Source organism: Cryptomeria japonica, chromosome 7 (genome assembly GCF_030272615.1).
Source record: "Cryptomeria japonica chromosome 7, Sugi_1.0, whole genome shotgun sequence".
NCBI classification, from domain to species: domain Eukaryota; kingdom Viridiplantae; phylum Streptophyta; class Pinopsida; order Cupressales; family Cupressaceae; genus Cryptomeria; species Cryptomeria japonica.
Window position 1 is genome coordinate 250,171,257 of NC_081411.1, and position 15,691 is coordinate 250,186,947.

The 15,691-nt window shown below is 31.1% G+C and overlaps 1 protein-coding gene across 1 annotated transcript; it reads left to right on the forward strand.

Annotated features, from left to right (window-relative positions):
- Positions 1 to 638: 638 nt before the first annotated feature.
- Positions 639 to 1,181, forward strand: LOC131054508 (SKP1-like protein 1B). Its single transcript, XM_057989038.1, has 3 exons — positions 639 to 677; positions 794 to 919; positions 1,008 to 1,181. The coding sequence occupies exons 1-3, from the start codon at positions 639 to 641 to the stop codon at positions 1,179 to 1,181; spliced, it is 339 nt and encodes a 112-aa protein (XP_057845021.1).
- The last annotated feature ends 14,510 nt before the right edge of the window (positions 1,182 to 15,691 follow it).

The following is a 15,691-nucleotide window of genomic DNA, read 5'->3' on the forward strand; positions in this document are numbered from 1 at the left end:
CAATCCCAGATAATTGATAGCCGTTAGTTGACTTGGGATGAAGGGTGTGCGTTCATCTCATCAATCTCCACTGCAGAATTAAGATGAGTTGGCATATAGACTGATTGTCAAATATTTGAAAAAGAAATCACACTAGCTGTTAATGAAATGGAGAGAAACCCAAATATCATATGTGAGCACACTTTGTAACTCCGATAAAACGAAACAGAACAATGGATCTGGGCACTCCTCGACTCTCAGTTATATCTTCCTAGCGCCCCCAACATCTTGTTACTTCTTTTAGTAGTGTTTTGTATTTCGCTCAACCGTTTAACGGCAAAATTCTTTCAAGTGTATAATAGAAATTTTCGATAACATTTGCTTTAACAACTAACGTAAAACCGTATGCGGGTTTAGGAAGATGTCAATTATATATTCTATAAACAAAATTTAAGTTTTAGATTTACCTATCGACGCATCCATTGATCATTTATGCCTTTTAGCGTTTCAAATACTAGTAAGAACTCTTTAAATACGAACCCTCTAAGACTGATCATCTCAATGTATTAAATCATATCACTTTTATATTTTATATTACCTTTGCTGAATTTTCTATCCTCTCAGTTTTATTTAGTTTTTTTTTCCTAATTTCGGTGTCAATGGAAGGCAAGGTGATTTTAAGCAGTTCCGACGGTCAAGTATTCGAAGTAGATATGAAAGTGGCCATGATATCGCAAACCTTAAGTAATATGTTGAAGGATACAGAGGATACGGGTAGTGAGACAGCTCCCATCAATTTGGCAAATGTTTCCAGTCGGATACAAGCAAATACCATGTTGAAGCCCAAAAGTCGGATACAAGCGAACCAACTGCGGATTTGAAGAAACGGGTTAGGGAGTTGGTAGCTGATGATAAAGACACTCTCTTCCAGTTGATTATCGTATGTTTCATTGCTCTCTTAAACCTTAGCTGCGTTATTTGCAGCTTTTTTCTCCTCACATGATTTATTCAAAAATTGTTTTGTGCAGGCAGCAGATTTCCTTCACATTCAGAGTCTTCTTGATTTATCATACCAGATTGTGTCTGAGGACATTGCAGCATGTAAAGACCAACAAATGATTCGCCAAAAAATTAACATAGAAAATGACTATAGTCCTGAAGAGGAGGAAGAGGTTTTAAAGCTGCATAATATATTTGAATGATAGTTTCGAGTTTGATACACTTTTTTGAGTTTTCAAATTTTGGTATTTGAATCATATATTTAGTATGAAAACCAATTAAAATGATTCTTGATTTTGAAACCGGAATATAATACAAATCTTATAGTATTTATCCGTTTTAAAATAAATAATATTATATATAATTTTTTAATATTTTATATTTCAAAATATTTGTCAGTCGTGTTTATATATTCATTTTTGTAAAATATGTCAGGCATAAATAAATTACGTTCAAAAGCTAGAAATATTATAAAAAATATTGATGAAATTCAAAAATATTTCATTTTGAAAAGAAATAATTTTTATTGGTATTTGTTTAGTTTGATTGTTATATTTGCGCATGTGTAAATCTTAATAGTTTTTTTTGACACGCATATGCACTCGGAATTCTACTTATAATAATAGAGAAGCTATTTTTAGTTCACAAAATATTTTGGTATTGGTGATAGATTTGGATGGTATTAGATGTGCATTAGCTTTAGTCTTGGGATTTGGCATCAATAGTTCTAATGCTACTACTTATTTTCCATCTACTTCTAAACCCTCCTAAAATTTTAATGCACCTTTTCAATCTAAACTCACTTCTAGAATTAATTCTAATGTCACAAGCAAAGTCTAAGGTCCTCGTGCTTCATAAATAACCTCATACTTTAACTCAATAAATAAACATCTCGTTACAAATGAGTTGCTTATTTCCATGTGTCTTGCCATTTTTGTGTGAGCCCTACAGTTAATTTTCCAATCTGAGGAGGTTGTTCATTCATCATTAGACTAAAATGTATTCTTGTATGGTTTCTACCACTTACAAGAACCAAGCATTGTGATATTTAGTCTCATTTGAACCAACCATTGATCTTCAACATCGTGAGCTTATCATGTTGATAGTGTACATCAGCACTAAAATTGTGAGGTCTTTTTATATGGAACTACATCTTCCTTCATCTGGTGATGTCTTGTACTTTTTAGGACCATCTCTATTCCATCATTTTCTCATTATCTCTTATTAACGCATACTATTTTGTATACATAACAAACTTGACCTTTTGCAGAAATCAACCATATTATCATTCCTTAAACAAATTGTACACATTTTTCTTGAGATTATTTAAAATCTTATCCGTTATGTGCATCTTATTGATATCCCAGTCATGACCTTTTGATCATGAAATCTCATAGATCCATCCTAGCAAATCTTAAGGTGATAAAATAACCTAAAATATTATAAAAATTTGACACTAGGCATTGTACAATCCAATTATTGCCATGTCACTTGTACTTTGAGTTGGCGATTGCATGAACCCCATACAAATGCAATAAAGCATGATCGTGGAGAATATTCTATGCTGATTAATAAGAACTATACAATGATGCTACTCAAAATATTTGAAACTAGTGACATCCCCTAGGATTAGGCAAACCATTAATGTTAATGTTATTTGATGAATCTTTTTCCTCTGGCCATATTATAAGCTCATCCTTTTTATATTGTCCCTGCATGGCCTAATATCAGTACAATAAAAATTATGACAGTTTATTCTTTTATCAAGATATATTTCTCTAGATAGGGCTATCATGAATTACAATAACATTATTAAATTTGGTGGCTATAATACTTACAATGTTTTCTCTCGTGTTTCCTTCCTCTACTTGATAGTATATCATATTGTGTCTAAATAATTTTATTGGGAACATAAAAACAAAGGAGAGCTAAAGACTAACAAGTTCCACCCTTAAGATTTGTGAGATTATGGTTGAAGCAACCAAGACCAAAGAGACCACAAGATAGCACAATGATGAGAGAGATAAAATATGACAAAAATAAACTGTATTCCTATCAAGATGCAAAAGAGATCAACTGGATCATCATTACATATAATGTGGATGAGCCTACTTATAAAGGCAAGGCTAAGAGACAAGAGATCACACAATGATGACGTGTGGCTCAATGAGATGCAAGGGTAGGTAGGGGTAGGTAGGAGAAACAGAAAATTATTCCACATGAGGTGGATCACCCACCGAAGGTGGAATGTAACAGCAAGATAATGCCTTAAAAGGTGGAAATTCTCTTGCATACACACTTCCAATGTAGCACATCTCCCAAAGTGTCTCATATGCAAACTACAATGTTATGCATGTACCTAAGTAAACTTAAGTAAAGTGTAATTATATCCAAGATGAATAATTACACCAACACCACCCCTTAAGTGCAACTTATGGGAATGCACTTAAGTCTACAAGGCAACTAAGCAATGCAAGATGGGTCCCGGCTACATGGTCATGTTACGTACCCATGTACAAATGCAAATGCATGAAAACCAATGCAATCTCTCATAAAGAAAAGAAAAAGGGAAAAACCCAATGGGAAAAAACACTCCCCCAAAAGAGAGATGAAAACTATATAAGAGAACTCTCATAGAAGTATGTGAAGGACCAAACCCCATGTGAGGAAAAATTCCCCCCCATATGAGAGAAGAAGAGAAGCTAGGTAGCCCCCCCTAAATGTAGAATCTGCACCAATGGTAGAAGCTCAAAAATGAATGAAGAAACTTCTCCATGAACGTCGAACAACATTCCTCACCTTGGGAAGAAACAAAAACGGAGGTGTATCCATGAAGTCTACCCCCTTTAATTTAATATATCAATTTTTTATTTTTAAAATTTATTTTTAATTTTTAATAAAAACTTTTACAATCAGCCCCTCATTTTAAAAAAAAAAAAGTATTTTCTTGGTAAAAATGAATAATAAAATTTGCAAAAAAAAAATATTGTTTTTTTAATATTTTTAACAAATCGTACTGTACAGCCTAATAGGCTGATTTTTTCCTGCAGCCCCAAAAATCGACTTTTACCCAATATAGGCAAATTTTAGAGTCAAAATACATGCAAATGGCCACCCAGACTAAATGGCGAGGTCAGATTTGGTATACGATGCCTCTAGAAGAAGATGCTCCTCAGATCTGCCTCTTGAGCTCCTTAAAAATCTCTCCAAAGGGGATGCAAAGGTGCTCCAACCGCTCTGATACCATGTGAGATTACACTTGAAGCAACCAAGATCAAAGAGACCACAAGATAGCACAATGACTAGAGAGATAACATGTGACAAGAATAAATTGTATTCCTATCAAGATGCAAAAGAGATCAACTGGATCATCATTACATACAATGTAGATGAGCCTACTTATAAAGGCAAGGCAAAGAGACAACAAAGCACACAATGATGACATGTGGCTTAATGTGATGCAAGGGTAGGTAGCGATAGGTAGGAGAAATAGAAAAATATTCCACATGAGGTGGATCACCCACCGAAGGTGGAATGTAACAACAAGATCACACCATAAAGGGTAGAAATTCTCCTACATACACACTCTCGATGTAACACGTCTCCCTAAGTGTCTCATATGAAAACTACAATGTTATGCATGTACCTAGGTAAACATAAGTAAAGTGTAATTATATCCAAGATGGATAATTACACCAACAAGATTAAATACTGATTAGCATAACAAGTCTAAATGATATCCTAATTTAATTATGAAATTAAAATATTAATATTTCTTAATATTTATGATAATCTCATGTTCATTTGATGTAGCTATTTTTTTTGTAACATTAAAGATTTTGTTGGATAAAAACTTTCTTTCTCTTACTTTGATCATGATAGGAGGTATTTTATACTAGCATAATATCTAGATAATTAATGAAATAAATCACATTTTAATGATTAAGATTTTCATACGAGATGACCATGTAATAACATTTCTATACACATTATAAACATTGTTATAATGTTTTAGATGATGGTTATATCAATTCAACATGTTTTTAAATCTATACAAATTAAATTTGAAAAAAAACATTTTACCATTTAATTTACTAACGAATCAAAAGTAAAGTATTATGTCACATTTATCAATAGAAGAGTGAAAAAAAAACTTTTATTATCTACCACACATGTACTTTAAATAGTTTCTATAAAATAAAAGTTCTACAGAATTGACGTTGAATTGCTTTGAGAAATATATTTAATAAAAGTTAATAAACAATCAAACTAGAAATATTTATGAAATAGACTAACCATCCCTTTTTGATACCAACAACATATATTGTATAAGAAAACCAACAACTATTCAATTATACATAAAAGAGGTGTACTCCACTATCTACTACAATTCATCTAATGATACCTTTATCTCTAACTTAATATTTATTGTTCAAGTTGTGCTTTTGTAAAACAAGCACTCATGTTTTATAGAGTAAATATTCTAACTCAATTCTTTCTCGTTTTATATATATTTTTATTTGAATTTCCTTTGTCAATAGTATTATAATTCCATTAGTTAAAGAAAAGAAAATTATTTTATTATACTACCGTTTTCTATTGTTTTTATTATTAGATTGTTTTAGAAGACTTGCTAAGTATAACTGGCACAAATTCTCTTTATCTCTCCTCCTATAAATAATAATAGAATTTTTTACATACATTATCTTTATCTATAGCTCGATGTGCTAGAAAGGATTCTCTTTTAATCATTTATCTAAATTATTTTATTTGATATTGTGAGTGGTGAATGTTTAATATAGATAATTATAAGAATTGAGGGAAAACATTTATGCTTCTTATTTAAACGATTAAACACAAATGAAAAGCATTAATAGAGTTTGGAGTATTTAACCTAGCAAAAATTTTATGCTACTAACTTAATGATTGCGTCTTACATTAGTAGATAATAGTTCGTGCATTTTGTATGCACTAGTCACACAACACCTTTAACGGGCATAATTAAAACTATTACAATTAAAAGTGGATCTTAAACAATTGTCTCAAAATAGTTACTACATGAATGGTGGTGCATAGTAGTGAACTTGAGTTGAACGGTTAAACTCGAGCATCACTTGTCAGCATACTCCCCTTGATGCTAAGAAGGATTGCAAGATTATATCAAAGTTTTATAAACTGAACCTATGCAATTCATAGACCCACATACTACATTTGTCATAGAAGTCAAGTACCCATTTACTCATCTCTCTCACTCGTGACAGATAACAAAGCTTCCCACTTCTTTCTCTAAAATAGAGAAGAGATCACAGTCTTTCAAATTACACGGAATGCTTTAGTATGGTAATCATAACAAGCAGCCACTAACCAATTAACTCAAACATTAAAACCTTGATTTTAGAGTACTTCTATTTACATTCAAATATTTAGGAATGTAAAACCTTTTGATCATATTTGTTAACTTTTTCCATCTAGATCAATCAATCCATCCATCTAGTTCTAGTAGTGCTACTTAACCATTCAATATTACACTTTTTGCACTTCCACTTTCTAGAGTCCCCATTTCTCCTAGGTTTTCCTTGTACCTTAGATGCAAATTGTTTTAAGGGTGATTCTAGATCAAAGGGACCCTTGGCCAATTTTTTCAAGATTTCAGAAGGGCGGTTGAAATTTCCACTCCCAATAGAACTTGTTCCATTTTTACTTGCCCCAACTTCTTCTCTGTTAGGTTCATTAGATGATTCATTTTCTCTATGAATCTCAACCTCATCATCCTCACTCAAGGTGTTAGAGCTCATTTTCATAGTGATAATGATGCTGCAACAAACAATGTTAAAAACAGAAACTCAAAAAAATTTCATGCAAACATTTTTTTTCTTAAATATTAGAACTATTAGTAAATTTTAAATTTTTGTTTGTTTGAAGTTGAATATTAATAATCAGCTTCTTTCTTAATGATGTTTATTATTAATATTCAACTTCAAGCAAACAAATTTTTTTCAGTTTCAAAATTTTGTTTTTCCAAAATTATTTGTTTCTAATGACTGCAATTTGGTTCTTGAATAAAAAATTATGACCTATTAACAAATGTTTTATTAACGAATTTAGAATGGAAAATGCCTACCTTCAATCTTGCAGCAAGAATGAAGAATCTTCATCTAATCCTCTTCGAAGCTTGTTGATCCAACTTGCAATCCACCTTCTTGGTTTCCAAGCTAGAGAAAATCAGATGTTTTAAATTTTTTTGTGGTTGCAAAAGACTGAAATGAGACTAAATGTCTCTTTTATGAGATTTCTACCATTTTGGGGTTATGTTTACCAAGGCATTGTTATGTTTTATTATCGCCACGAGAGACACTTGGGCGTTTCTTTCCCCGTTGAGGGACGTCTAGGCATCCAAGAGATGTCCAAGCATCTCTTCTGAGAGAGAAATCTCTCTCGCGCTCTTGGATGGAAGAAATGTCTCTTCTCTGCCTGAGAGACGTGGCGGAGGTGGAGGTGCGGCGGAGAGACATTTTCCAAGAAACGTCCCTATCTCGAAAACTCAAGGATGTGTCCCTGTGGAACACTGCACAAGACCTTTTTCTCATGTAAGGACAAAATCAGGGCGATGTTACAAATTGGATCACAAGATGGATCAATTTTATAAATTTTTGAAGAGGTCGTAATACGTCCACCATTAATAACAGATATGGGGTATATTGACATTAAGTGAAAATTGGGGCCTAGGGCATATCTAATCTATAAGTAAGTGGTGTTGAAGTTGAGAGCGTAGAGGTTAGGTATCTAGATAATTTAAAAAGTTGATGTAATTCTTCACAAATGAAATCCTCAATTTAATACTTGAGAGAAGTTTGTTACCACCCAAACTCTCACCACAAGCTCCTGATAGTCTCTACACTAGCCATCTATTTTACCACCCAAACTCTCACATTTTGAAAGGTCCGACCTGGACAATTGAAGTCATTAAAAAGTTATAACTAAATTAGAGCATTTGATAGGATTATCATTTCCAAGTAACTAAGCTTACCAAAACTATCTGGAAGTTTGCATAAACTATGGCAGTCATACAGCAGTAAACTTTTTAAATGCTCCAAGGTAGTATACCTCTAGTTTATCTAATCCTGATAAGTCATTTCTAGAGTACTAAGTGTCCCAAAACCTAGACATAGGCTTGACAAGATCTTGCAATGGCAGTGTGATATTTTTCTCAACTCAAAAACATAATTAATGTCATTACATAGCTCTTATTAGGTTATGGATCCATCTAAATCTAAATATTGTAGACTATGTGATGAAAGAGAATAGCTGGCTTGCGACTAATTTAAATCTAAACACAAGTAGGAAAAAATGGTGTGAAGTTATTACTGGTGGTTATGGTGGTTATGGTGGATAACAACCTTAAAATGTCATAGACATAATACGAATTAATTGATGGTGGCTAGTGGAGGATTTTCTTGGCATAGAGTAGTGGCAAGTTGGAATATTTATTGGTGGTGGTAAGATCCTACTGGTTAGTGATGACGGTTAAGAGAAAAAAGTTTATGGTTGAGCCTAATGATGACATCCCAGAATATGATTCTTCCATTCTGTATAAAGAAGGATTGAGGCATTCAATGAGGAGAAAGTGGTGGGATGGAAAGTAAGGAAGCGGATGAAATTTATTAGGGGCATCGAATGTGATAGAAAGAAAAAGGAATGTGTATCTAGAAAAATAGGAAAATGAAAAGATATAAGGAAGTTTTGAAGAAGAGAATGTGTGGAAAGTTTTGCTTTTGGTTTGGTGATCTCTGGTTGAGATTATTCTTAAGATTTATTTGGTGTTGGATGGTGAAAATTAAGGTCTTTGCGTGTTGATTCTTGGTCAGAGTTGCTCTAGAGTTTCTTTTGTTTGGTGCTAGCAGTTAGTTGTTCACTAGGCACTACCTTCTACCAGATAGCTTTGTTGTGTTGATACTATTTATTGCCTATGTAGGCCTTGGTGTTGAGTCATCATCTCTAGCGTTAATCAGTGGTAGATTTTTTATTTTTTCGTATGTGTTATCAGGAGGATAGATCTGTATATGATTAGAATTTTTTCATGTTCATTGTGACTGAAAAGAGAGAACACCATGATAGAAAATCTATCAAGATTTATTCTCATGTAAACTATGTAGTGGAGAAGATTTGTATTGATTCAAATTCTCTAAGATGTTTAGTCTATTGTCACCATTGCTTGGATTAGAATGTGTTTCTTCAACAGTAATTGAGGTGTTCGAATATTTTAAGGCTACCTAGATTGGCTACCCATTTTAGGTACCCATTCCATGAATGTATCAATACGTGAGCTCCCCAAACCTAGTGGGAAGCATCTTTCCACCAGAATAATTGTATAATGAAATACTTCTGATCTTTGCATGTCTACAAATTTCTTCTGGCAGTTTTCTGAAACTTGAACACCCATCAAAATATGTACAGGAATTTCACACAGATATCAAGCCTCCAAAGCTATAGGGAAGACATGTCAAACTCATACATCCCTCTAGTTGTAAAGAAGTTAAATAGAATGAGTTTCCCAATGTATCAGTGAGACAAATAAGATTTGAACAACATGATATGTGCAATGGTTGTAATGAGGTAAGTTTTCTAATTCACAAGGGAGCTCTTGCAAACCCCCACAATTATCAAAATTGGTTGGAATTATGGAGGCCGACGCGACCGGCCGCTTCAAATCCATATAAAATAATTTTTTTTTTCCAATAAAAAATCAATTTCAATCAAGTGCGAAAACAATAAAAGCAATTTTTGAATTTTTGAATTTTTTTTCTCAAATAAAGTGGCATTTTGGAGCGAGGAGGAAGATTATAAAGGGGTGAATATTTCTGATTTTATAAAGGGGCGAAGATTCTGATTTTTTGTTTCGAATGCATCTACCTTTTCCAAGTATGTTATATTAAATTATTTTTTCAATCATGCTTAATTTACAATATTAGATGTTTTTTGGGAAATTAAATATTTTTAAGATTTATTTAAACTTTATTTTATTATTCATTAATTTCACTTTAATCATTTATTTTCAATTATGTTATTTGAATTTTTTTTTTCAATTATGTTCAAATATACAAATATTTGAATTTTTTTTTTAACTATTTAGATTTTTTAGATTTAATTAAACTTTATTTTATTAATCATTACTTGTGGATTCAATCATTTATTTTCAAGTATATTATATTACACTTTATATTTTTAATCTTTTTATATTAAACATTAATTGTGGATTCAATCATGTGTATCTTATCTTGAACCTTTTATTTATGTGTACATGGATTCCATATGTTTTTATTCATATATGTATGCATTTATCCATTTTTATTTACGTATATCGATTGATTTATATGTGTTCATATATATGCATAGATTCATTCTTATTTACATACTTAAAAGAACTAAATAGTGAATTTGTAAAATATATATTAAACACTAATGAAACTGAGCATATCCAACACTATTTATTACTTAATTATAATTTTTTTGAAACTAATACTTGACTCAAATTCTCTATATATTATCTACTAGATTTCAAGCAATCAATGTTATTAAATCACGTTCATATGTACATTATGTAGTCAAATGTAGAATCCAACTAGACTTAATTTCTTACTCTTTATCTTATGTTTGGTAGAAACTAGGTCTTATTTCTTGAACATTATTTTTTTATTTTCTAAGTTTTAAAAAGTGGAGTTCAAGTAGAATGATCTAAATGGATGAAATTTACACATGTTTCATTTATTCAATGTATAAAGTTTAAGAATTCAAAATTGAATACATTTCATTAATTATATTTTGTTTGTTAAGAACAAGGAAAAGTAACTATATAACTTTTTTAACTTTCATATTTTACAAATGAAGTCTATTTATAGATTTAACTCTAACATTGTTCTGCTAAGTATATATATGTATATAGATAACTTATAGAATTTAAAATAACTTGAAAGGTGAGTGCAAATATGTTTTTTTCTTATATATGGTACATTTGCATGTTTGTGCTTTTAGGTTCAGAGCACGAAATTTTGAAGATATGAATATTTTTTGCAATGGGGAATAAGAGGACAAAATCAAGGTTGTATGATCGTAAAAGGGACAATAAGATGAAATGTAGTCAACAAAAATCCATTGATGTTCAAGATCAACATGATGATGTTCAAGAAACATCTACTCAGGTACGAGATGAAATTGGTCAGGCTCAAGTCAGAAATTTTTTTCTGGTATGAAAAATTTGATGGAAATGGATGAAGATAGTCTTTTCAATAAAATTGCATCTAAGGATATGATACCTGAAATCACATTAAAATTGCATTGTAAGAAATTGTGGGATGATTATTTTAAAAATAAGTCTATTATTGGAAGAGCACAATTATTTGCTAAGTTATTTAGCAAAAGGGAAATGAACGCTATTTTGGAGTTTTTGGGTGTTGATAATAAGAAAATTTCTCCTGATACATTAATAAAAGAAACTATAATTGAAACTTTATAGGAAGAATTGAATTGTATTGACAACACAAGTCGAGGTGTTGATTTAAGTGTTGCACGTAGAGCATTGATGACTATGATTACTAGTAAGAAATTGACTCGTAGAAATCAAGTTAATGCAATTTCTCAATTAATGCATGTATCTAGAAGAAATGTTCAAAGATAAATTAGGATGAGAAATATGTTGGATCAAAACATTGAAAAGAATTTGGTAAATATCTATAGGGTTCCTAGAAAAGAAAGAATTTATGAAGATGTAAAAAGATAGGTCATTAATTATTGGACCAACCACTCTCGTGTTTCTTCCAATAGAAGGGACACTATACATTTGATAGATGAAGATGGTAAAAATATTACACATCCAAAAAAATTCTTAGATACAACACAAAGTGAATTGTTTGAAGCATTCAAGCAAGAATTTTCAAATGTAAAGATTTGCCAAAGGATGTTTAATAGATTGCTTCCTTGCTTTGTATGCATAAATAAGGTATGTGAAACTTGTTGTTGTCGAAATCATGTTGAATTTAATCTACACTTGCAATCATATAAGAAGTTCATGGCAACAATTAATCCAAATCTTGTCATTCCTACAAGTACAACACAATTTGTGAAGTCTATTTTATGTGATAAATTAGAAGATTCAGATAAGTTCAAGATACAATGTATGAAAGGTGAATGCAATGATTGTGGAGTTTTGAGTAAGTTTGTGTTGCAAACTAAGAATGTTGATATTCATGCACTAGTTATATGGAAGAGATTTGAATATAACACATACCAAACTAAGTCAGGAACTGAATCCAAAAAAATTATGTTGAAAGAGAGTGAATTGCACTACATTTATTTTATAGATATATTTCGTAATATGATATATCCACATATCCAACATTGTCATGGTGCAATATGACAGGCTAAACAGTTTCGTGATTCAAAGAATTGTTTTCCATCAGGTTGTATTCTTTCAATTGTAGATTTCTTCGAGGATTATACATTTAGTCCTCACACATAAATTCAAAGTCAACATTATCATTCCGATCAAGTTGCAATATTCGTACAAGTTTTCTATAGACATGCACAATTTCAGGTGGATGATATAGAGAGTATTGAAAATGAATGCATTATCATAAAGGAGGTTCATTTCTATATTAGTGATGATATGTGTCATGATAGAAGCTATGTAGCGCATTGTTTTGGAATTTTTTTTTGAAGATATTAAAGATCGTGCGATAGATTGTACACAACATTGGATTTTGTCAGATGGATGTGACAGTAAGTGTTATATTTGAAATTGATTATAAGTTGATTTTTTCTTATATATGATTTGATTGTATAATAGGTCAAAAGTTTAAATATATATATGTTATTCATGTCAGGGCAATTTAAGTCTGCAAAAGCTTTTAACTAGTTATCCAGACAACATGTTCGACGTAGCATAATTTTTTTGTGGAACTTCTTTGAGTGTGGACATGGAAAAGCAGAGCATGATGGAGCACGAGCATGTGTGAAGCGTGCACTTTGCCAACATGAACTTGCAGGTAAATTATCTTCATATTTGTGTACAGTTTTAATTATCTTCATAGATTAATTTAAATATATATATGTATGTACATGGGTTGTCCAATTTTCTAAAGCGAGAGATTTTGTACAGGTAACACCATACGTAATTCTAATGATATTGTTGAATGGTGCAAAAATCATTTTTTTGGTTGTGATACAACTTTCAACAAGCATTATTTTTGGGATGTTAAAGGTATATATATATATATATAAATATATATATATATATTTTCTTACTTTCAAGTGTTCTTGAATCATTTTTAAAATTTGTGTGTGTGTGTGTGTGTGTGGGTGTGTAAAATGGGCTAAATAATTAATATTATCAGATATTGATTGATCAAATTCTTATAATTATCAATCAATTAATGGTATTAGAAGTTTTCATCAAGTCATGACTACGGGATTTAGCAAGCCTCATGTTATTCTTGCAAGAGGAAAATCATACTTTTGTGTTTATTACATTGCGAACAACACAGATACTCATTGTCAAAATATTACTGAAGGATATGTTTTGCAATGGGAAATGAAAGAATTTTACTCAATGCCTCCTTACGAAGATAGTGACATTATTGATATTCATGATCCTCTATATTCAGCTGATTATGAACGTGTTTCTGATTTAGTCGTTACAGGTACGTGTGTGCATATTTTGTAAATTTTATATGTACATGTACAAATTTTTAAATTCTTATTTAATTTAATATTGTTCAAAATTAATTTAAAAATTTATAATGAACTAATATTGCTTGAAATATATATACATGTGGTCTATTTTCACAGGTGATATTTTTGCAGTAATTGTTGATCCTAACAATACTAAAGGTGTAGATTATTAACTACTGAGATGGACACAACCAAAATGCAAGTTATTGGAATTAGTCAACGATAACGATGGGCAATAATATCCCATGGGTTCAGTTGTTGTTGAAGGCACCTATTATCATCAAATAAAGATAGATACAAATGGTGTAACATTAATTGATTATATGCCTAGCCAAAAAGTTCTACACTACAGTCACTTTGTAATAGCGACAAGATTGTAGCTGGAGAAATTGCCAAAAAGTGGACGTGGCAACCAAAAGTGGAGGTTGCCTACTGAAGATCATGAAAAAAATTTAGACATTATAAAAGATAGGGAGGATCCGTATTATATGTACCAAGAGCTTTAAGTTCACTTGTCATGTTTGAACAAGTAAATTATATTAGATAGGTCTTATTTTGATAAACTCATATATATATAGATATTTAGACATGTGTTTACATTTGGATACTGTGGAAATTTAGTTTTGTTGATGTATCTATTTTACATTTTATGATTTTACATGTTTTATTCTTAAATTAAATATTTGTGTCTATGCATTGAACATGTATGTATTAATTTTAATTTTTAAGTTTATTTATGTGTATGGATTCATTTCATTATGGTGTCTTAAGTGGTCATTGACACATGTATGGATTCATTTATATCTGTACACATGCATGGATTCATTTTATTCATCTATGTATTCATTTAATTTATATTTACACATGTAGAGTTCCATTTAATTATGTTGTATGGATTCATTTAACTATGTTGTCCTAAGGTGTTTTAAGTTGTCTTAAGGGGATTTCTGCAAAGTGGTCATAGTACATGTACATATAGTTACACAGGTAGCTTGAATCTTCAATGTGTGAATCACATATTAAATCATCTTCAAATGTATGTATACATGTATCAATTCATTTATTGATCCAAGAGATCATATCTATGTGTGTGTGTGTGTGTGTGTGTGTGTGTGTGTGTGTGTGTGTGTGTGTGTGTGTGTGTGTGTGTGTGTGTGTGTGTGTGTGTAGGTATATGTATATGTATATATGTATATATGTCTCATGGATTCATTAAATTTTTCAAGTAGTTAATTAAACATACATAAACACTTAACTAAAATGAATGACTAAATTTGTTTAACAATGAAAAAACTAAAATATACATAAATACTTAACTTTCAAAAAAGTACAAAGTCTAGTATAAAATCTAGATTCCTAACACATATATGTTTATGTTTATCTATCACATACATATTTAAAATTCAAATGACTATCTATCACATACACATATATTTATAACTTGAAGCCTAACCCTTTAAATATAGAACTTAAATATTTAAGAAACAATTAATTTAAAATTATAATGTATACCTGTGTCTCCTGATGAACAAGGTCGGTGGCAATGTGCAAATCCTCAAACATCGCCCCATGCACCTGCAATATAAATTACACATGAACTCACATGTACATTATTTAAACATTCATTATTTAGATCAAATAGAATCTACTTGAACATGTACATGTGCATGGTTGTAGATAAACATACCTCGGGGTCTCTAACACCTCCACTGCTTGCATGTTGGACTCTAGAACGCTTGCGGGATGAATGGCTCATCCTACGCAATGCTCGCTCATCCTAGACAATACACACATTTTGTTCAATATATAATTTAAATAACTTAAAATTATTTAATCAACACCTAGATATCCCTTTAAATAGAACTTAAAAAAAAAAATTAATTTAAACTTTATATACCTATGTCTCCTGATGAACACCTGGGCCACTGGCAGGATCCAAATCTCCATACATCGACCCTAACGTGATACCCTATATAGTTCAAAAAATACA

Coding starts and splice junctions, on each gene's coding strand:
- LOC131054508 (XM_057989038.1), top strand. CDS start 639: ATGGAAGGCAAGGTGATTTTAAGCAGTTCCGACGGTCAA. Junction 678..793: donor TAAGCAGTTCCGACGGTCAA/GTATTCGAAGTA, acceptor AAATGTTTCCAG/TCGGATACAAGCAAATACCA. Junction 920..1,007: donor CTCTCTTCCAGTTGATTATC/GTATGTTTCATT, acceptor TGTTTTGTGCAG/GCAGCAGATTTCCTTCACAT.